Source organism: Somniosus microcephalus, chromosome 5 (assembly GCF_052327205.1).
Source record: "Somniosus microcephalus isolate GS21.2 chromosome 5, FLI_Smic_1.0, whole genome shotgun sequence".
Taxonomy (NCBI): Eukaryota; Metazoa; Chordata; class Chondrichthyes; order Squaliformes; family Somniosidae; genus Somniosus; species Somniosus microcephalus.
In genome coordinates, this window is record NC_140991.1 from 245,026,073 (window position 1) to 245,048,936 (window position 22,864).

General features: G+C 44.6%; 1 protein-coding gene across 7 annotated transcripts in view; it reads right to left on the reverse strand.

Annotated features, from left to right (window-relative positions):
* The window catches only part of mak (male germ cell-associated kinase), a 374,380-nt gene that overhangs the window by 308,880 nt on the left and 42,636 nt on the right, over positions 1 to 22,864 (reverse strand). For 6 of the 7 annotated variants that reach the window (XM_085988792.1, XM_085988791.1, XM_085988790.1 and 3 more), the window contains exons 2-3: positions 17,315 to 17,661; positions 5,753 to 5,807 (exon numbers count right to left, since the gene is read on the reverse strand). In XM_085988792.1, coding sequence (XP_085844918.1) covers positions 5,753 to 5,807; positions 17,315 to 17,415 — 156 coding nt within the window. In that variant the 5' untranslated portion in view covers positions 17,416 to 17,661. Of the gene's footprint in view, positions 1 to 5,752; positions 5,808 to 17,314; positions 17,662 to 22,864 lie in introns of those variants that run through there. The other variant, XM_085988794.1, reaches the window with a different exon arrangement.

The following is a 22,864-nucleotide window of genomic DNA, read 5'->3' on the forward strand; positions in this document are numbered from 1 at the left end:
CCTTAAAACTAAACAAACAGCTTTAAACAACTTAGTTAACATGGCAGGATAGATGAGGCTCATTGTATGCACAACCTGTGCCATGTGGGAACCCCAAAACACTGGCCGGAATTTTCCAATTAAAAAAAAAAAGGTGGGTTTGGAGCATGGGGGTAGTTAAATTGTTAAAAATGGGACTCCCGACCCGATCCTGCCTCCAATCCGTCCACTTCCGGTTTTGCCGGAGGCGGGATGGGTTGCGGGCGACCAACCTGCTCCCAGAGAGCATTACCTCAATTTAAATATTGTAATGAGGCTGGAAGCCTCTATTTTCCCCTGATTGAAGTTTTCAAGATATTAAAGGGAACAGATAGGGTAGATAGAGAGAAACTATTACCGCTGGTTGGGGCTTCTAGGACTAGGGGGGCATAGTCTAAAAATTGGAGCCAGACCTTTCAGGAATGTAATTAGGAAACACTTCTACACACAAAGGGTGGTCGAAGCTTGGAACTCTCTTCCACAAATGGCAATTAATGCTAGATCAATTGTTAATTTTAAATCGGAGATTGATTAACTTTTTGTTCACCAAAGGTATTAAGGGATATGGGCCAAAGGTGGGTATAAGGAGTTAGGTAGGTCGCAAATCAGCCATGATCTCACTGAATGGCGGAACAGGCTCGAGGGGCTGAATGGCCTACACCTGTTCCTATGTTCCTCCATTTTTAATTTAACTGCCTGTGGACGGATTTGTGAAACCCGGCAGTTAAACAAAGGTGGGGACTGCTGCATCCAGGAAGTAAGTGGATTTATACCTACCTTCCGGGACACAGTGTCCCGACCATACCCACCCCCCGCAATCGGAAACCCCCGCCCCCAACGAAGCATTCAGTCGCATTCCTAGGCCTCCCCCCCACCCCACCCAACGATGATGATGAGGCCGGCCCAGATCCTCTAGTGGCCGGCCCCGATCCACCACCATAGAGCCCCGCTTCCCTCTTGGGATGTTAGCGATGAATTTCGGCCGCGGGGACACTAATTTTTTCGGGGCGCTAAACGAAGTTAGCACCCCAAAGGGGGCGCGACTTAATTTTTCCCCCAATAAGTCACCCGCTCCAGATGGGATGCATCCTAGGTTGCTGAGGGAAGCAAGGGTGGAGACAGTAGAACCTCTGACCAATTTTTCATTCCTCCTTGGATATTGGAGTAATGCTAGAGGGCTGGAAAATTGTAAATGTTACACACAGATTCAAAAAAGGGGAGAGAGATAAACCTGGTAACTACAGGCCAGTCAGTCCAACGCCACTGGTGGGAAAACTGTCAAGGACAAAATTAATTCTCACTTGGAGAAGGCATGGGTTATTAAAGGGACAGCCAGTACAGATTTGTTAAAGGCAAATCGTGTCTGACTAACCTGATTGAGTTTTTTGATGAAGTAACAGAGAGGTTGATGAGGGTAGTGCAGTAGATGTTGTATATATGGACTTTCAAAAGGCATTTGAAAGGGCAAGTTGAAAGTACCACATAACAAAACTATTCGCAAAATAGGAGCACATGGGATTAAAGAACGGTGGTAACTTGGGTACGTAATTGGCTAAGGAATGGGAGGCAGAGAGTCGTGATGAACGGATGATTTTCTTACTGGAGAAAAGTATGCAGTGAGGTCCCCCAGGGATCGGTATTAGGACCATTACTTTTCTTGTTATATATACCTGGAATTGGGCGTACAATTTAGAAGTTTGCAGATGATGCAAAGCTTGATAACGTAGTAAATAGGAGGATAGTAGCAGACTTCTGGAGGACATTTACAGGCTGGAGAAATGGATGGACATATGGCAGATGAAATTTAATGCGGATAAATGTGAAGTAATGCAATTTGTGAGGAACAACATGGAGAGGCAGTATAATCTAAATGGTACTGTTTTGAGTCGGGTGAAAGAGCAGAAGGACCTGGGGCGCATATTCACAAATCTTTGAAGGTAGCAGGGCAAGTTGATATGGCGGTTAAGAATACATATAGGATACTTGGCTTTGTAAATAGGGGCGTTGAATACAAAGCAAGGAAGTCATGCTAACCCTTTACAAATCTCTGGTTAGGCCTCAGCTGGAGTACTGTGTACAATTCTGGGCACCATACGTTAGGAAGGATGCCAAAGCCTTGGAGAAGGTATAGAGGAGGTTTACCATGATGATACCAGGGTAGAGGGACTTCAGTTATGTGGAGGAGAAGCTGGGATTGTTCTCCTTAGAGCAGAGAAGGTTAAAGGGAGACCTAATAGAGGTATACAAAATTATGAGGGGTTTTGATAGAGCAATAATAAGACTGGTGTGACAAGAAACCTCCAAGCCAGGGGCTTTTCAAGTTTTGACCTTGTACCCTTGTTTTGTTGATGTATCTAAAACTCAGTTTTGGGTGCTCACAGAGAATCTTCAGGAAGCAGGCCTGCATTTGTTGGGCATTATAGGCAAGTAGAAGATTCTCTCTGGATATACAAAAAATGGGTAAGACAAAGGAGCATTCCTCTCCCAAATAGGTATGGACATCTTTAAAAGTGGGAGGATTAGATGATAAAGCTATTAAAAAAAAACTCATTGGTTTTATACATAGGGGCAGAAATGTCAAAATCAAAAAAGCAATCGAAAGTCTTTACAAATGTTTGCTGCTGTTAGGAAGGATATCTAGGCCATGGAAAGAATGCAGAAGTAATTCAGTAAGATGATATCAGTGATTAGAGGCTTTAGTTATTAAAAGACAGGCAGGGGAGAGGAGAGGGTGGTGGAGAGGAGAGGGTGAGGGAGAGGAGGAAGGAAGGATGAGGGAGAGGAGTGTGTCAGGAAGGGGTGTGAGGATTGATGTAAGAAAACTACTAGGCACTTGGTCCGAGTATTAAACAAGGCTTTAATCAACTGTTTTTCGACATGGAGATCTAGTTGTGTCCTTCACTAGTTCCTGTTAAAGAATGTCCTGCACAAGCTGGGCCCATGCCAGAGTATTTATACTCTCCCTGGACAGCGCCACCAGCAAGTCGCCCAGTATTATTACATAAGTCATTTTCACATGAATGACAAGATTCATGTCAAGGATCAAGGGAGTGGAGAGAAGAGGGGCAGAGGGATAGGAAGGGGTGAGATGGAGGGGCAGGAAGGGGAGATGGGGACAGGGAGGGAAGGGGAGGGAGAAAGAAGTGGAGAGAGGGGACAAGGGAGGAAACAGGGAGGAGATGGGAGGGTGGACAGAAGAGGAGACTGAGGAAGGAGAAGGGAGAAAACAGAGTGAGGGGAGATGGAAATGAGCAAAGGGGTGTTAATGGCATCCAATTTCTGCCTCAGCAGTTGGGGCGTTGTATGATTTCTGTTTTGGGGGAGGGGGAGGGGGCAGAGTTCTGATTTCTACCAGTTGGGAGGGTGTTTGATATGGTTGGTTATCTGCCACAGCTGTGGAAGGATCCCATCAATGGGGGATGGATTAAAATAATGTTCAATTTTTTCTTCTGAGGTTGGGGATTTTGGAGTCTGATTTCAGCCTCAGCATAGAAGAGGGGAGGTATGAGGACAGGGAGGTGGACTAGGAATGGGGTGAGGTGGATAGGAGATGGCGGGAAAACAGAGGGAGGGCATTCTGGCACCCACATTCTGCCTCATTAGTGGGGGAGCAGTATTCAACTTTCGCTTCGGGGGTGGGGGGGCAAATTCCCATTTCTGCCTCTGTGAGAGGCTTGGGTGGGAGTGATATGATCCATTTTCTAGTTCAGCTGTGGGGAGGATTCTGTCTCCAATTTCTGTCTCAGCTAGAGCAGAGGTAGTTCAGGAGTCCAATATTTGGGCGCACCTGTGAGGCTAGGTCTTGAACTGGTACTTCTGTTGTGTGAACTGAGGGGGGTGCAGTCTGATATTTTCCTCAGCAGGGTGGAAGGGGTTATTGCCATCGTAGTCAGTGGCACTGCTCAGTTTCTGCCCACTGTGCTTTCTTCGCTCTGTGGCTGCCTGCAAGATTTGAGAAGTTTTCGCGTCTTCGTTGATGGGTTTCCGAGCAACACTGGTGTTATTCTTTGTTCATTTGGGTTAACTTTTTACTTTAGTCAGAGAGTGTATTTTGGATCCAAGCATTTTTAAATGAGCTATTTCTTGTTTTACCACTTTTATGAAGAATACGCAGCGCCGTCCTTTATCAGGCCGCATTTGGCCAGGTTGGCTGCAGATGTTTTTCATCTTGTTTGTAGAATTATTTTTTGGGATCCTTTTCACAATTCCAACATTTTGCTCATGTTTTTATAGTGATATAATCGTTTTCAAACTAATCATTTCCACAGGCCAATACAAAAATGGCTGAATTTTTTTTTCTTCAATTTTTGTGGGGCCAAGAGGAGCAGAGGTTCTCGCCCTCCCTGAATGGCGAGCTGCATCGGAGCACCTGTTCAGCACTGGTAGCCCAACCACCACGATGGAACAGGCCTCTCACTGCTGCAAAGCAGTCACAATGCTTACTGCCATCCCAATTACCAGAGCAAACCAAGTTCGACCCCACTGTTTTTAATTTGTAATAGACAAGGGTAAGTTCAAATTTGTTGTAATGCTTTTAAGCTAAGATTCAAAGCAAAATAAATGATGAGGTACTGGTAATGCTAGAGAAATACTGAAGCTGCCATTTTCCAGAGATTTGAAATGTTTTCTTTTGAGGTGGGGAAGGAGTGGGGGAGAGGAATGAAGGAGAATAAATGTTTGCTAACCTACAATCCAGCACTGTAATTGATGAACATTGCAGAACTAGGGTTGGATACTATACCGCTCCATTTCACTAATGAAAACATTTGGGCAACCTTTCTTGGTTGAGGGATAAATATTGGCCAGGACTCCCTATCTTCTTTGAATAGTGCCAAGGGATCTTTTACGTCCACCAGAGGGCAGGCAGGGCCTCAGTTTAACGTCTCATCCGAAAGATGGCACCTCCGGCAGTGCAGCACCCTCTCTGGAGTGAGACATGAACCCACAACCTTCTGACTCAGAGGTGAGAGTGTTACCACTGAGCCAAAGCTGACCTGCCACTTCACAACACAGTGCATTGGAGCAGTAGTATGCTGCACTATTGTACCGCGTCCCCAAAAATACTACAGTTCTTTTGAAAAATCTGAGTATATCTGCCCCTCTACATCCAAGATATTTAAATGGATTTTTAGAGTTTTTACTCTCGTAGGGCTATTTTCAGTTACAGTATACCCTATAGAACAGATTGTCCAGTTACTGCCTGAACTACCTCTCATGACACAAATCATTGCGTTGGTTTCTTAAATACACTGAAAATACTAACTACTGTGCCACTAGCAATAATACAGAAAAACTGAAGTTCCACATAGTGTACAAGTTTGACTAAATGTATACTGCATGCTACATGAACCCAAACTGCGGTGTGATGGTGACTTGGGGGGGGGGGGGGGGTGGCGTCAGGCATTTCAAGGCTATAAATGTGCTCAGTAGTCTATCACTTTATGATGATGTGGACACAAAATCACTTTGTATCAATGCAAAAGTGACAGAATAACTGCCACATTGAAGAACTATAGCTTTTTTGTGGATAAGCAAGTCTTCTCTTAATAAAAATCCTAAGTTATTACAGGCCTCACTGAAACACTAAGGTTCATCACTCACCTTCAATGGTTTTGCTAATTAAAAAAAACAAACCAAAGATACTGATTAAGTGTTGCAGCCTCATAAAGACTTACAGGTACTAATTAACAGAGATAGCAGCATTACAATGGAGTAAACAGACATTATGCAGTACCTTAACTTCCCTGAGATTCATGCATTCTTCCCAAGAATAGAATTTCCTCTTCATCCTGTGCAATTAAATACATGGATTAAAACAAACGGCCTTAAATGAAGCCTAAATATCAACAGTAAATAAATGCTTAAAAGGAATTTAAATGGAATTATACACCAAGATGATCACATACTCTCTGAACATAATGCTTCTGTATTGAGTAGGGCATGCTCTCAAGAGTACAGTTGGCCAGAGTTATATAATGCAAATGTGGAAATGAATAAATATTCTGGCAATTTATTTAAATACCTTTGGGGATCCAGGAATATTTATACAGAACCTTATATCAGGAGATTAAGTAGTGGAGTAGAATCCATGATAAGATATTTTGTACAGGGTTGAATGGCTTATTGTTTCATGTTTTCTTAGGTTTTACAAAAGTTTCCAATCAGCATTCAGTCTGCAACTAACAGTGGCCAGCCAGGTTTCTCAGGCCTCGGGTAACATGGCAGCTGAAGGGAGGCGAGGACAGCTTTGGGGAGTGTGCAAGTGCCCTTACAGCACTGTTTGTGAGCCAGGAGGAGCAGGAGTGCTTCCCCCGGCCCACCAAGTTCCCACCCCAGACCCCTCATACATATGTTCATAAATCTAACCTTGCACAGAACATAGAACTCATCCACCTTCAATTAGAAAGACTTGCATTTATATAGTGCTTTCCAAAGAACTTAGGGCTTCTCAAATCTCTTTACAGCCAATGAAGTAGTTTTGAAATATAGTTGCTATTGTAATGTAGGAAATGCGGCAGTCAATTTGCGCACAGCAAGGTCCCACAAACAGCAGTGACCAGATAAACTGTTTTAGTGATGTTGGTTAAGTGATAAATATTGACCAGAACACAGAGAGCACCAATGTTCTTCTGCTAAATAGTATCATGGGATCTTTTACATCCACCTGAGGGGGCAGACGGGGCCTAAATCTGAAAGATGGCACCTCCAACAATGCAGCACTCCCTCAGTACTGCACTGGAGTGTCAGCCTAGATTATGGGCTCAAGTATCTGGAATGGGATTTGAACCCACAACTTTCTAACTCAAAGGCAAGAATGCGACCACTGAGTCAAGGCCAGCACTTCAACTAAGACCTAACTATCTCATGAGGGAGGTGACCAGAGTTACAGACCCAGATACTGCAGGTTGCATAGGAGCGGGGGTGCAGAGTTTCGGATGAGAAACCCAGAAGTCCGGTTTCCCCACATGCTGTGGAGCTTTAACTCCACAAGCTTGCGACTTTTCTCCTCGACAGGTTCCCCGCCCGGAAGTCAGCCTGATTGATAGGCTTGGCATCCAGTCGGGCAGGGAGGACTCTGGAGCAGGCCACAGTTGTAGTTAAGGAGTCTGCAGCTGCTACTGGGAGCATGTCCAATCCCGGGTGGTGGTGGGGGGGGGGGGGTCTGACCCCTGACACTGGGGGTCTTTGTATGGAGGTGGGGGGGTTCTGATTGTGGGGGGTGGGGTGAGTTTGGAGGGCCAGGGAAAGCACTCCTGTTCCTCCTGGCACACAAGCAGTGCTGTAAAAGCACTTTTCTTCTCCCTAAAGCTATCCATGCCTCCCTTCAGCTGCCGGGTTACTTGTGGCCTGAGAAACCCAGCTGCCCACTGTTAAACCTGCAAAGTAGGTTAAATCAGAGGCTGCCAGCCTCACTAAAATATTTAAATTGCCAACACGCTTCCTGGGAGCTGATTGGCTGCCCGCACCTTGCCCTGCGCCTCCATTAAACCCAGAAGTGGGCGGGTTGGATTCGGGTTTGAGATTTAAAAAAATATTAACATCTGACCCGACCCCCAACCTATCCATTTTTGGGGGTTAAAATTCACCCCATAATTTCAAAGAGGGTAAAGCTCTGAAACTCCCTAAATCCCATAAACTGATCTAACAGAATTCTCAAATATCAGTCTAAACTTACATTATTCAACTTTAAATACATTCTATAAATCATATTTTCATTTACATTCTTGAGATGTGTTATTCTCGTACTCATTCTGTGGATCTGCAGCTGCTGCTGAAGCTCCACACATTCACTAGTGGACCCAGCAGTGGAGTATAATGTACGTCCATACTGTGGTCAGGGGGATGGTGGCAAGAGACTCAAATTTTATGGTGTGTTGCGCTGCATGTGAGGTGGTCCTAGTATCTGCATTTTTCAGTTATTGAATGATCAGCTAGTGACTATCCACCTTGAGGAAGAAAGAGACCATAGATGGATCTTTTTAGACATTGAGTTGACTTAAAGATGACATCTGATGTTGGAAGATTGGAACTGAATTTAATCCTTTGCTAGCCAGGCATATCCGTGTACTCCGAGACACTGTTGATGAACGTGCTAGGGCCTTACAGTGAATCTGTTACTGGGAATTTGGATTCATCAATTATATAACTGGATATAGCAATGGGAGATTAAATTTAATGCAGACAACTGTAAGGTCTTCAATGTGGGAAGGAAAAATAAATGACACTTCATAAATGGTGTTGAAATAACTAAGGAGCCTACTGATGGAAGGTGTCGTCGACAGTGCTATCAAGCGGCACTTACTCAGCAATAACCTGCTAACTGACGCCCAGTTTCGGTTCCGCCAGGGCCACTCAGCTCCTGACCTCATTACAGCCTTGGTCCAAACATGGACAAAAGAGCTGAACTCAAGAGGTGAGGTGAGAGTGACTGCCCTTGACATCCAGGCAGCATTTGATCGAGTGTGGCATCAAGGAGCCCTAGCAAAACTGAAGTCAATGGGAATCAAGGGGAAAACTCTCCATTGGTTGGAATCATACCTAGCACAAAGGAAGTTGGCTGTGGTTGTTGGAGGTCATTCATCTCAATCACATGACATCACTGCAGGAGTTCCTCAGGGCAGTGTCCTAGGCCCAACCATCTTCAGCTGTTTCATCAATGACCTTCCCTCCATCATAAGGTCAGAAGTGGGGATGTTCGCTGATTGCACACTGTTCAGCACCATTCGAGACTCGTCAGATACTGACGCAGTCCATGTCCGTATGCAGCAAGACCTGGACAACATTCAGTCTTGGGTTGACAAGTGGCAAGTAACATTCGCACCACACAAGTGCCAGGCAATGACCATCTCCAACAAGCGAGACTCTAACCATCTCCCCTTGACATTCAATGGCATTACCATCGCTGAATCCCCCACTATCAACATCCTGGGGGTTACCATTGATCAGAAACTGAACTGGACCAGCCATATAAATACTGTGGCTACAAGAGCAGGCCAGAGGCTGGGAATTCTGCGGCGAGTGTCTCACCTCCTGACTCCCCAAAGCCTTTCCACCATCTACAAGGCACAAGTCAGGAGTGTGATGGAATACTCTCCACTTGCCTGGATGAGTGCAGCTCCAACAAAACTCAAGAAGCTCGACACCATTCAGGATAAAGCAGCCCACTTGATTGGCACTCCATCCACCACCTTCAACATTCACTCCCTCCACCACCGGTGCACTGTGGCTGCAGTGTGTACCATCTAAAAGATGCACTGCAGCAACTCGCCAAAGCTCCTTAAACAGCACCTTCCAAACCCGCGACCTCTACCACTTAGAAGGACAAGGGCAGCAGACGCATGGGAACATCACCACCTACAAGTTCCCCTCCAAGCCACACACCATCCTGACTTGGACCTGTATCGCCGTTCCTTCACTGTCGCTGGGCCAAAATCCTGGAACTCCCTTCCTAACAGCATTGTGGGTGTACCTACACCATATGGACTGCAGCGGTTCAGGAAGGTGGCTCACCACCATCTTCTCAAGGGCAATTAGGGATGGGCACTAAATGCAGGCCTAGCCAGCGACACCCACATCCCATCAATGAATTAAAAAAAAAATTTTAAATGGCCATTCAACATGCCCAACCAATGCAGAGCAACAGTCAACAACCCCAACAGAATTTTGGATTACGTAGTGAAAACAGTAGAATACAAGTCAGGCAAACTCAGCTTTAACCAATCCCTCATTTCTTTGAAATTGGCCCTTTCAAACTTATATATCTAACTCATAACATAAGACATAAGAAGTAGGAGCAGGAGTAGGCCATACGGCCCCTCGGACCTGCTCCGCCATTCAACAGGATCATGGCTGATCCGAATCTAGACTCACATCCGCTTCCCTGCCCTCTCCCCGTAACCCCCAATTCCCTTATCTGCTAGGAAACTGTCTATCTCCGTTTTAAATTTATTTAATGTTGCAGCTTCCACAGCTCTCTGGGGTAGCAAATTCCATAGAGTTACTACCCTCTGAGTGAAGAAGTTTCTCCTCATCTCAGTTTTGAAAGGGCAGCCCCTTATTCTAAGATTATGCCTCCAAGTTCTAGTCTCACCCATCAGTGGAAACATCCTCACCGCATCCACCCGATCAAGCCCCCTCACAATCTTATATGTTTCGATAAGATCGCCTCTCATTCTTCTGAACTCCAATGAGTAGAGGTCCAACCTGCTCAACCTTTCCTCATACGTCAACCCCCTCATCTCTGGAATCAACCGAGTGAACCTTCTCTGAACCGCCTCGAGAGCAAGTATATCTTTTCTTAAATATGGAAACCAAAACTGCACGCAATATTCCAGGTGTGGCCTCACCAATACCCTGTATAACTGCAGCAAGACTTCCCTGTTTTTATACTCCATCCCCCTTGCAATAAAAGCCAAGATTCCATTGGCCTTCCTGATCACCTGCATACTAACTTTTTGTGTTTCATGCACCAGGACCCCCAGATCCCTTTGTACTGTAGCACTTTGCAGTTTCTCTCCATTTAGATAATAACTTGCTCTTTGATTTTTTTTCTGCCAAAGTGCATAACCTCACACTTTCCAATATTATATTCCATCTGCCAAATCTCTGCCCACTCACTTAGCCTGTCTATGTCCTTTTGCAGGTTTTTTATGTCCTCCTCACTCTGCTTTCCCTCCCATCTTTGTATCGTCGGCAAACTTGGATATGTTGCACTCGGTCCCTTCCTCCAAATCGTTAATATAGATTGTAAAGAGTTGGGGTCCCAGCACTGACCCCTGCGGAACACCACTAGTTAAATAAATTTAAAATGGAGATAGACAGTTTCCTAGCAGATAAGGGAATTAGGGGTTACGGGTAGAGGGCAGGGAAGTGGACGCGAGTCTAGATTCGGATCAGCCATGATCCTATTGAATGGCGGAGCAGGCCCGAGGGGCCGTATGGCCTACTCCTGCTCCTACTTCTTATGTTCTTACTGATTGCCAGCCCGAGAGCGAACCATTTATCCCAACTCTTTGTTTTCTGTTAGATAGCCAATCTTCCACCCATGCCAGTATATTACCCCCAATCCCATGATTTTTTATCTTGTGCAGTAATCTTTTGTGTGGAACCTTGTCAAATGCCTTTTGGAAGTCCAAATACACTACATCCACTGGTTCCCCTTTATCCACCCTGTATGTTACATCCTCAAAGAATTCGAGCAAATTTGTCAAACATGACTTCCCCTTCATAAAACCACGCTGACTCTGTCCTATTAAATTATGTTTATCCAAATGCTCTGTTACTGTTTCCTTAATAATGGACTCCAACATTTTGCCAACCACAGATGTTAGGCTAACTGGTCTATAGTTTCCAGCTTTTTGTCTACTTCCCTTCTTAAATAAGGGTGTTACATTAGCAGTTTTCCAATCTGCCGGGACCTTTCCTGAGTCCAGGGAGTTTTGGAAAATAATCACCAATGCATCCACAATCCCTACCGCCACTTCTCTCAAAACCCTAGGATGTAGGCCATCAGGTCCGGGGGATTTATCCGCCTTAAGTCCCATTATTTTACCGAGTACCATCTCCTTAGTGATTTTAATCGTGTTTAGCTCCTCCCGCCCCCCCATTGCCCCCTGTTTGTCCAGTGTTGGGATATTTTTAGTGTCCTCTACTGTAAAGGCTGATACAAAATATTTGTTCAGCGTCTTTGCCATCTCCATGTTCCCCACCACTAGTTTCCCGGTCTCATCCTCTAAAGGACCAACGTTCACGTTAGCCACCCTTTTTCTTTCTATATAGCTGTAGAAAATCTTGCTATCTGTTTTTATATTTTTTGCTAGTTTACTTTCATAATCTATCTTCCCTTTCTTAATTAATCTTTTAGTTATTGTTTGCTGGCTTTTAAATGCTTCCCAATCTTCTATCCTCCCACTAGATTTGGCTACTTTATATGCCCTTGTTTTCAGTCGGATGCTATCCTTTATTACTTTACTAAGCCACGGATGGCTGTCTTTTCTTTTACTCCCCTTTTTCCTCAGTGGAATATATTTATCTTGAAAGATGTGAAATATCTCCTTGAATGTAGACCACTGCTCTTGTACCGTCTTACACTTTAATCTGTTTTCCCAGTCCACTTTAGTCAATTCTACTCTCATACCTTCATAGTCTCCTTTATTTAAGCTCAGTACACTGGTTTGAGATCCAACTCTCACCCTCAAACTGAATTTGGAATTCAACCATATTATGGTCACTCATTCCAAGGGGATCCTTTACTAGGACATTTTTTATTAATCCTGTCTCATTACACAGGACCAGATCTAAGATTGCCTGCCCCCTGGTTGGTTCAGTTACATACTGCTCAAGGAACCTGTCCCTAATACACTCTATGAACTCTTCCTCAAGCCTGCCATGCCCAATTTGATTAGTCCAGTCAATATGAAAGTTAAAATCCCCCATGATTATAGCTGTTCCCTTATTACAAGCCCCAACTATTTCCTGATTTATACTCCGACCAACAGAGTTGCAACTGTTTGGAGGCCTATAGACTACGCCCACTAGTGACTTTTTCCCCTTCTTATTCCTTATCTCCACCCAAACTGTTTCACTATCCTGATCCTTTGACCCAATATCATTTCTGACTATTGCAGTGATTCCATCCTTGATTAATATAGCAACCCCACCTCCCTTTCCTTCCTGTCTGTCCTTCCTAATTGTCAAATACTCTTGTATGTTTAGTTCCCAGTCATGATCATCTTGCAGCCATGTTTCCGTAATGGCCACCAGATCATACCCATGTGTAGTTATTTGTACCGTCAACTCGTCTATTTTGTTACGAATGCTGCGTGCATTCAGATATAGAACTTTCAAATATGTTTTCTGACAATTTATTCCTGCTTTTACCCCTTTTACTACTTTACCTTTATCATTATACATTCTGTCCCTTCCTGACACGCTCTGGTTTTTAATTCCCCCACTGCTACCTTGCTCTATTGCCTTCTCCGCTGTCATTTTTATTTTTCGCTCTCTTAAAACCTCCCCCCCACTAATTAGTTTAAAGCCCTCTCTACAGCCCTAGTTATTTGATTCGCCAGCATTCTAGTCCCAGCACTGGCCAAGTGAAGTCCGTCCCAATGGAACAGCTCTCTCCTGTCCCAGTACTGATGCCAGTGTCCCAAGAAGCAAAACCCATTTCTCTCACACCAGTCTTTGAGCCACACATTTAACTCTCTAATTTTATTTACCCTAGCCAAATTTGCACGTGGCTCAGGTAGTAATCCAGAGATTATTACCCTTGTGGTTCTGCTTTTTAATTTGGCCCCTAGCTGCTCAAACTCCCTCAGCAGAACCTCTTTCCTTGTCCTATCTATGTCGTTGGTACCAACATGGACCACGACAACTGGATCCTCCCCCTCCCACTCCAAGTTTCTCTCCAGCCCAGAGGAGATGTCCTTAACCCTGGCACCAGGCAGGCAGGCAACACAGCCTTCGGGACTCTCGCTCTCGGCTGCAAAGAACCCTATCTATCCCCCTAACGATACTATCCCCTACCACTACAACATTTCTTATAACTCCCCCCACTTGAATGGCCCCCCGCTCCACGGTGCTGCGGCCAGGTTGCTCATCCTCCCCGCAGTCCCCGTTCCCATCCTCACAGGGAGTAAAAACCTCAAACCTGTTGGACAAGAGCAAGGGCTGCGGCTCCTCCAACACTACCTCCTGGATTCCCGTACCTGCCTCACTTCTAGTCACACCATCCTGTCCCTGGCCACGGACTACATCTGAATTAATTAATCTAATTGGTGTGACTACCTCCTGAAACACAGAGTCCAGGTAACTCTCCCCCTCCCTGATATGTCTCAGTGTTTGAAGCTCTGACTCCAGCTCTTCAATATGGAGCCAGAATTCCTCGAGCAGCCAACACTTACTGCAAATGTGATCACCGTGAGCATCAATGGTGTCCACCAGCTCCCACATAGTGCAGCAGCAACACATCTCCTGCTCTCCCATTCTATGTAATTAATTAAATTTATTAATATTATTTTTAAATACCCTCTGCCCCGAATCTAGATGATGAATATCACACCTTAGAAACTATAAACCACAGAGTTTAAGTTTAAAAAGAGAGAAATACTCACCAACCAATCACTTACCTGGTTTCTGGTGACGTCGCACTTCGATTATTTTTTACCTTTCTCCTTCCCTCTGAGTTCCGAGTTCGGAAACTGGTACGCCTTACCTGGTCTCTGGAGCCTTTTATAGCCCCGCTCTGCATCGCGATTCCCGCCGACTCTCGCTCCGCACTGAGGCCTTACCTGGTCTCTGGAGCCTTTTATAGCCCCGCTCTGCACCGCGATTCCCGCCGACTCTCGCTCCACACTGAGGCCTTACCTGGTCTCTGGAGCCTTTTATAGCCCCGCTCTGCACCACGATTCCCGCTCCACACTGAGGCCTTACCTGGTCTCTGGAGCCTTTTATAGCCCCGCTCTGCACCACGATTCCCGCTCCACACTGAGGCCTTACCTGGTCTCTGGAGCCTTTTATAGCCCCGCTCTGCACCGCGATTCCCGCCGACTCTCACTCCTGGTTCTTAGTACTTTTTAACCCCATATCATCTTGAACATCTCTGTGGTCGCTATCCTCAAGAGTGTCATAACTTCATTCCTGTATGTTATCTGTGTTACCTACTATTACCAAGTCAAGAAGTGCCCTGCCTCTCATGTCTTCCTTGACACACCAGCACACTGGGCCATAAAGCAATTCGGATTCTGATCCACTTGGGTATTCCAAATTTATGTTTGTTAATCAACACCTTTTTCTTTTCAGAACTAGTTCAGTCAGCGAATTTGCTATTAAGTATATGTGGCTTAATTTTCTATTAAAGCTTCTATTAAATGTCTTCTGATAGTATAAATGCTTCACACAGACTACTAAATTTTGTACCTTAATAAAGAATTCCAGCAGATTCGTAACACTGCTGACTCCTCTTTATGATGATATGCTCTTTAGATGAACATTGATATCTGTAAATGCTTTAGAGCATTTTCCCCTGCTGTTCTTGGACTAATCGTACTATAATTCTCAAATTCACATCTCATCCCTGTCTTCACTAATATTCACTGTTCTCCAGCCAATTTCAAACTGGGATCCCTGAACTCCAGGGGATGATTGAGGAAACCCCAGAAATTATCAGACATCTGTCCATCTATCAGATTTTGAAATATTTTTCAGTACTTATTAATTTATTAGAATTTAAATTCTCTTACTGTATACTAATCAAAATGTTTTCTGGAAAGATAGCACTGTATCCCTTTGGGCAGCTGATACTGTTTTTTTAGAAATTAAGAGTATGTCAATAATCGAAAGGGATCTCCACACACAAATGTTTGTAAATCACTGCTCCAGTCCACAGGTACAGTCCTTATTTAGGGAGCTCTTAAAGCATTAAACCATTACCTACTTTCTCAATGATTCTAAGCTGTACTGAATCTGTTCCAGTTCCCTTTATATGTTTAATGCTTTGAATTTCTTTGTAACGAATAAGAATAGATTTTATGATTCCTGGCACAAAAAAATTGCATGGTGGGTATATATTGGGAAAATTATGCAAGTTGTGAATTTGGCATGTTGACCTCTCCACCCATCACACGAAACTCTGTTGTGAGTGCAAATTTTTTAAATCTATTCTATCCTTTACTGACAATGGGGGCAATGGAGGCATTGGGTGCAGGGAAGGGATGGATAGGAAGAAATCAGGGGCCGGGGAGACAGAGGTGTGGCGGGGGGCTAGGAGGGAAATTGTGTGGCAAGAGCGCGATCGGGTCCTTGGATGTTGGGGAGGCATCAGGGTCGGAGCGTGAGTGATTGGGGCCTCGGGTGTCAAGGAGGCATTGGGGGTTTAGTGGGGGAGGAGGGAGAAATGGTGGTTGCGATCGCTGGTCGGGGGGAGGGACATTGGAGGTCAGGGATCTAGGGGCCATGACCGGTGGTGATTGGGATGGTTATTGTGGCAAGTACTTAACTTTCTTTGTGTAGGCAATTACATACATAGAATTACAGCGAGTTTACAGCATAGAAACAGGCCATTCGGCCCAAGTGGTCTATAGCAGCATTTATGCTCCACAAGTGCCTCCTCCCCCCCCCCTCTTTATCTAAACCTATTAGCATATCTTTCTATTTCTTTCTCCCTCATGTGCTTATCTAGCTTCCCCTTAAATGCATCTATGCTATTTGCCTCAACCACTCCTTGTGATATTGAGTCCCACATTCTTGCCGCTCTTTGGGTAAAGTTTTCCTGAACTCCCTATTGGATTTATTGCCACCCAGTTTTGGTCTCCCCCACAAGTGGAAGCATTTTCTCAACGGTTACCTTATCAAACCCCTCCATAATTTAAAAAACCTCTAATAGATCAGCCCTCAGCCCTCACTTTTCTAGAGAAAAGAGCCCCAGCCTGCTCAGGGTTGGTTTTCCAAGAGGCAGCCAGCGCTGCCAATGTTGCAGCGGGGACTTGAGCATTAGGACCCTTATGTGCATATGCAAAGGGCCTAAACACCTGCTGCAGGCGTGGGTAAAGGACACCTCTTGCTTGTCCTTACCCAATAACAGCACGGTGGCATAGTGGTTAGCACTATTGCCTCACAGCGCCAGGGACCCGGGTTCAAATCCGGCCTCGGGTGACTGTGTGGAGTTTGCACATTCTCCCCGTGTTTGCGTGGGTTTCCTCCGGGTGCTCCGGTTTCCTCCCACAGTCCAAAGATGTGCGGGTTAGGTTGATTGGCTATGATAAAATTGGCCCTTAAGTGCTAGGGGGATTAAATATGTGGGGTTACAGGGATAGGGTGGGATATGTGTTGGTGTAGGGATTACGGGGATCGGGTGGGATATGTGTCAGTGCAGGCTCGATGGGCCGAAATGGCCTCTATCTGCACTGTGGGGTTTCTGTGAATCTGTGAATATGGTGGGCGGCACACTTCTGGTCGAAGTGTGTATGCGCGTCCTGAGCACCATTTTGGGGCCTTAGGAAGCCATATAGCGCCTGAAAAACAGGCACTACGTGGCCCAATTTAACCTCCACTATATTTTGATTTCTTTATTTGGAAAATTATTTCCTCTTAATCCAATGGTGGTTTATGAAAATAAATCACTAACCAATGTTTATCCTCCACGAACAACATTGCAATGTGTTAACTTAGCTAACACATTATAGGGTTATATGTGTCATTCTTACAATTTTGCTGTACTGCTACTTGGTATCCCTCTATTTTGCAGAAACATTGTAATCATAGACTCAGGTGTGGAATACAAAGTAAATGTACATACCTTTTGATGGCCACCAATTCTCCAGACTCATTGCTCTTTCCCATAAGGACACTGCCATATGTGCCATCTCCCAACTGTTTCAGAGTTGTGTATCGATTCATATTTCAAAAAAATAATCTACACAGTTCAGCACTTAAAGCTCATGTAAAATATGCCTTCATCTGCTTGATTCACTTGGTTTCAAAAAAAAGGTTTAACTCCAAGACTGATTTAAACAAACAGTCATCAGATATTGCTCTTCGTAATGAAAGAATCATCTTCCTCAGATGTATGGTTGCTTCAAGTTTCCTTAATGTGCAGTCATAATACATTGGAAGACCATCACTTGTAACTGGTCCTCTGCCATTCTGTTGTGAAAACAAAATCAAAAGAGCTACATTAGATTTAATTTTATACTAAATTATATTACATTAAAAAAAGTTTTAATACTTTCTAAAGTAATTATATTCAATCACGTACACACAGGCCGGGACTTTCTGCCCACCCCCTGCTGATTTTTTGATTGATCTGGATAGGTCAAATGCCTTTTGGAAGTCTAAATACACTACGTCCACTGGTTCCCCTTTATCCACCCTATATGTTACTTCCTCAAAGAACTCCAGCAAATTTGTCAAACATGACTTCCCCTTCATAAAACCATGCTGACTTTGTCCTATTAAATTATGATTATCCAAATGTCCTGTTACTGTCTCCTTAATAATAGACTCCAAAATTTTACCTACCACAGATGTTAGGCTAACCAGTCTATAGTTTCCAGCCTTCTGTCTACTGCCCTTTTTAAATAAGGGTGTTACATTAGCAGTTTTCCAGTCTGCCGGGACCATTGCCAAGTCCAGGGAGTTTTGGAAAATTACCAATGCATCCACAATCCCTACCGCCACTTCCCTCAAGACCCTAGGATGTAAGCCATCAGGTCCAGGTGATTTATCCACCTTGAGTCCCATTATTTTACCGAGTACCACTTCCTTAGTGATTTTGATCGTGTTTAGCTCCTTCCCCCCCTTTAGCCCCCTGTTTGTCCAGTGTTGGGATATTCTTAGTGTCTTCTACTGTAAAGACTGATATAAAATATTCATTCAGTGTTTTTGCCATCTCCATATTTCCCACCATTAGTTTCCCGGTCTCATCCTCTAAGGGACCAACATTTACTTTAGCCACCCTTTTTCTTTTTATATAACTATAAAAACTCTTACTATCTGTTTTTATATTTTTTGCTCATTTACTTTCATAATCTATCTTCCCTTTCTTAATCAATCTTTTTGTTATTTTTTGCTGTCTTTTAAAGTTTTCCCAATCCTCTATCCTCCCACTAGATTTGGCTACCTTATATGCCCTTGTTTTTAGTCGAAGACTATCCTTAATTTCTTTACTTAGCCACGGATGGCTGTCTTTTCTTTTACACCCTTTTCTTCTCAGTGGAATATATTTTTTTATATATATCCAGGGAGCTCAGACTTTAGTTGCCCTACCTTTCCCCCTAGTGGGAATGTAGCATAGTTGATGTAATAAAATGTCCCAAGGCGTTTCACAGGATCTTTGACCAGAATTTTCTTCACCTGGGCGGGTCTGCTTGGCGAGTCAGGACCTCGCTTTTCTTTTCATCGTGCTCCTCAGAGCAACTTTCCCTTAATGGCATCTATGAAGGCAGGCCTGCGCGTTTCCCAGCTCTGTTAAATGGTGCGGGTCTAATGACATTGTCGATGACTCATTTCCAGCTGGAATATTTAAAGGAGCCTTGGCCACATTGCATTTGAAGGTTCATCTAGGAGAGTGCAGGCACAACATTTCAGCTTTTGGGTCTTGCTCTGCCTTGTACACATGATTGCACAGAGGTAGAGAGCTGCACCCAGGTTCTCAGATGACTCCCTGCATATGCTTTTGGAGGGAGTGAGTGCACGCAGGTAGGTCTTCTTCCCTTCTGATGGGCGCTAGAAACCACCCCAGGAGACCAAAAGAGCCTGGCTGAAGCTAGCAGAGGAGGTCAACAGCAGGGATGTGGTCAGGAGGACCTGGGTGCAGTGCCAAAAGCGCTTCAATGATCTCATTAGATCAGGAAAGGTGAGTGAAAAGCCACACTGAACTTCATCCTGCTGTGCCTCTCATCACATCCCCATCACTCTGCCTTCTCAAGCCTACGCCTGCACATCATTACTCACACGTCCATCCATCCAACTCTCTCTATCTACATAATCACAGCCCCAACTGACTTACCACCACTCACACTCACCCTCATCTTAATGCATTCATACTAACTAACACCGAACAAGGAGGCCAGTTGGCATTGGCACCCCACCCCTTCATAGTCACCCTTTACAGATGTAACCCATTCATTCTTTACACTCATTGCATCACTCTCACTCAAACTTCTCTTCTTTCCCTCCTTACAGGAGAAGAGAGCCCACAATAAGAGGGAGAGGGAGAGAACTGGAGGAGACTCTCGATCATTGGCCACAATGACACGAATGACCAACCTATAGACGGTGTTACACGCCGTTTTATATATGCTGATGACTTATGTGTCACTGCCCAAAGCACTGATTTTAACACCGTGGAGAAAACCTTTTAGGGGTTAGGGGAAGTTGAAAAGGTAGGTTCAATTTATTTTATTTCAGGAGCCTAACCTAGGTGGAAAAGGTTCCAGGACAGGAGGCGGCAGTGAAAATACAACACCAGAAAACAGGTAGGTGACTGGTTGGTGAGTACTTTCACAAACTTATTCTAAGTAGAATTCAATAATTAAGCTAAATCGTAGTAAATAAAAGGGTATTGTAAGGGTTAAGTCATGGAAGGGCAGCTCGGACCCGTGTCATGCTCCTCCTGTGCCATGTGGGAAATCAGGGACACTGTCCCTGACAACTATGTGTGCAGGAAGTGTGTCCAGCTGCAGCTCCTAGCGGACCGCATGGCGGCGCTGGAGCTGCGAATGGACTCACTCTGGAGCATACGCGATGCTGAGGATGTTGTGGATAGCACATTGTGAGTTGGTCACACCGCAGGTAAAGGCTAGCTCAGACAGTAAATGGGTGACCAAAAGGCAGGGTAAAGGCAGGAAGGTAGTACAGGAGTCACCTGCGGTCATCTCCCTCCAAAACAGGTTTACCGTTTTGGGTACTGTTGGGGGAGATGACTTATCAGGGGAAGGCACCAGCAGCCAGGTTCAGGGCACCATGACTGGCTCTGCTGCACAGAAGGGCGGGAAAAAGAGGGATAGGGCTATAGTGATAGGGGATTCAATTGTAAGGGGGATAGATAGGAGTTTCTGTGGCCGAGACCGAGACTCCAAGATGGTATGTTGCCTCCCTGGTGCAAGGGTCAAGGATGTCTCGGAGCGGGTGCAGAGCATTCTGAAGGGGGAGGGGGATCAGCCAGTTGTCGTGGTACATGTAGGTACCAACGATGTAGGTAAAAAGAGGGAGGAGGTCCTACAAGCTGAATTTAGGGAGTTAGGAGCTAAATTGAAAAGTAGGAACTCAAAGGTAGTAATCTCTGGATTGCTACCAGTGCCACGAGCTAATAAGTTTAGAGAGAGTAAGATAGATAAGCTAAATACGTGGCTTGAGCAGTGGTGCAAGGGAGAGGGATTTAAATTCTTGAGGCATTGGAACCAGTTCTTGGGGAGGAGTGACCTGTACCAAGGGGACGGTCTACACCTGAACTGTGAGGGAGCCGATGTCCTCGGGGTAATATTTTCTAGGGCGGTTCGGGAGGATTTAAACTAATTTGGCAGGGGGATGGGAACCTAGGTAGTGGAAAAGAGGGAAGTCATATGAAGTCAGAAATAGATGGTAGAAAGTTGAGAAGCAATAAGCAAAGGAGAGAAACACAAAGGGCCAAACTAATTCATAATGAGAGTGTGAAAAAAGCAAGCCTGAAGGCTTTGTATCTTAATGCTAGAAGCATTAGGAACAAGGTGGATGAATTAGTTGTGGAAATAGAGGTAAACAAGTATGATTTGATTGGGATTACAGAAACGTGGCTGCAGGGTGGGCAAGGCTGGGAACTTAACATCCAGGGATATACAATATTTAGGAAGGATCGGCAAAAAGGTAGGGGAGGTGGGGTAGCATTGCTGGTAAAGGAGGGGATTAATGCAATGGAAAGGAAGGATATTAACTCGGATGAAACGGAATCTGTATGGGTAGAAATGAGAAATAACAAGGGGAGGAAAACGTTAGTGGGTGTGATATATAGGCCTCCAAATAGTAATATGGAGGTGAGGGAAGGCATAAAAAGGGAAATTAGAGAAGCGTGCGATAAGAGCACAGCTGTCATCATGGGTGACTTTAATTTACATATTGATTGGACTACCCAAATTAGTAAAAATTCTGAGGAGGAGGAATTCCTGGAATGTTTTCGGGACGGTTATCTGGACCAATATGTCGAGGAGCCGACTCGAGATCAGGCCGTTTTAGACTGGGTATTGTGCAATGAGAAGGGACTTATCAGCAATCTTCTTGTACGAGGCCCCTTGGGTCAGAGCGATCATAATATGATCGAGCTCTCAGTCGAGATGGAGAGTGAGGAAATTGAATCAGAGACTAAGGTCCAGAACTTAAATAAAGGGAATTACGAGGGTATGAGACGGGAATTGGGTAAGATTGATTGGGTGGTGTTTCTGGGGGGATTGACAGTGGATAGACAATGGCAAGCATTCAAAGATAGAATGGAAGAATTCCAGAACATGTTTATACCGGTTTGGCATAAAAATAAACCTAAAAAGGTGACTCAACCGTGGATAACGAGGGAAATTAGGGACAGCATAAAATCAAAAAAAAGGGCATATCAACTGGCAAAAAAAAGCACCAGACCGGAAGATTGGGGGCAGTACAGGATACAGCAAAAGAGGACAAAGGGATTAATCAGGAAGGGGAAAATAGAATACGAAAGTAAACTTGCAGCAAACATAAAGACAGACTGCAAAAGCTTTTATCGGTATATCAGGAGGAAAAGACTGGTAAAATCCCAAGTCGGTCCCTTGCAGTCCGATTCGGGAGAATATATAATGGAGAATAAGGAAATGGCAGACCAATTAAACTCATACTTTGGTTCTGTATTCACAAAGGAGGACACAAATAACCTCCCAGGAATATCGGCAAACATAGGGACTAATGAGAGGGAGGAGCTGACAGAAATTAGTATCTCTAGGGATATGGTGTTGGGTAAGTTGAGGGGACTGAAGGCCGACAAATCCCCGGGGCCTGATAAACTACATCCTAGGGTACTTAAGGAGGTGGCCCTGGAGATAGCAGATGCTCTAAGGATCATCTTCCGGAACTCCATTGACTCGGGAACAGTACCCGTGGATTGGAGGGTAGCTAATGTTACCCCAATATTTAAAAAAGGGGGGTAGAGAGAAAGCAGGGAATTATAGATCAGCAAGCCTTACATCGGTTGTGGGCAAAATGCTAGAGTCCATTATTAAGGATAAAATAGCGGAGCACTTGACAAATGGGGAAAGGATCGGACAGAGTCAACATGGATTTACAAAGGGTAAATCGTGTTTGACTAATCTGCTGGAATTTTTTGAGGAAGTAACTGGTAAAATAGATG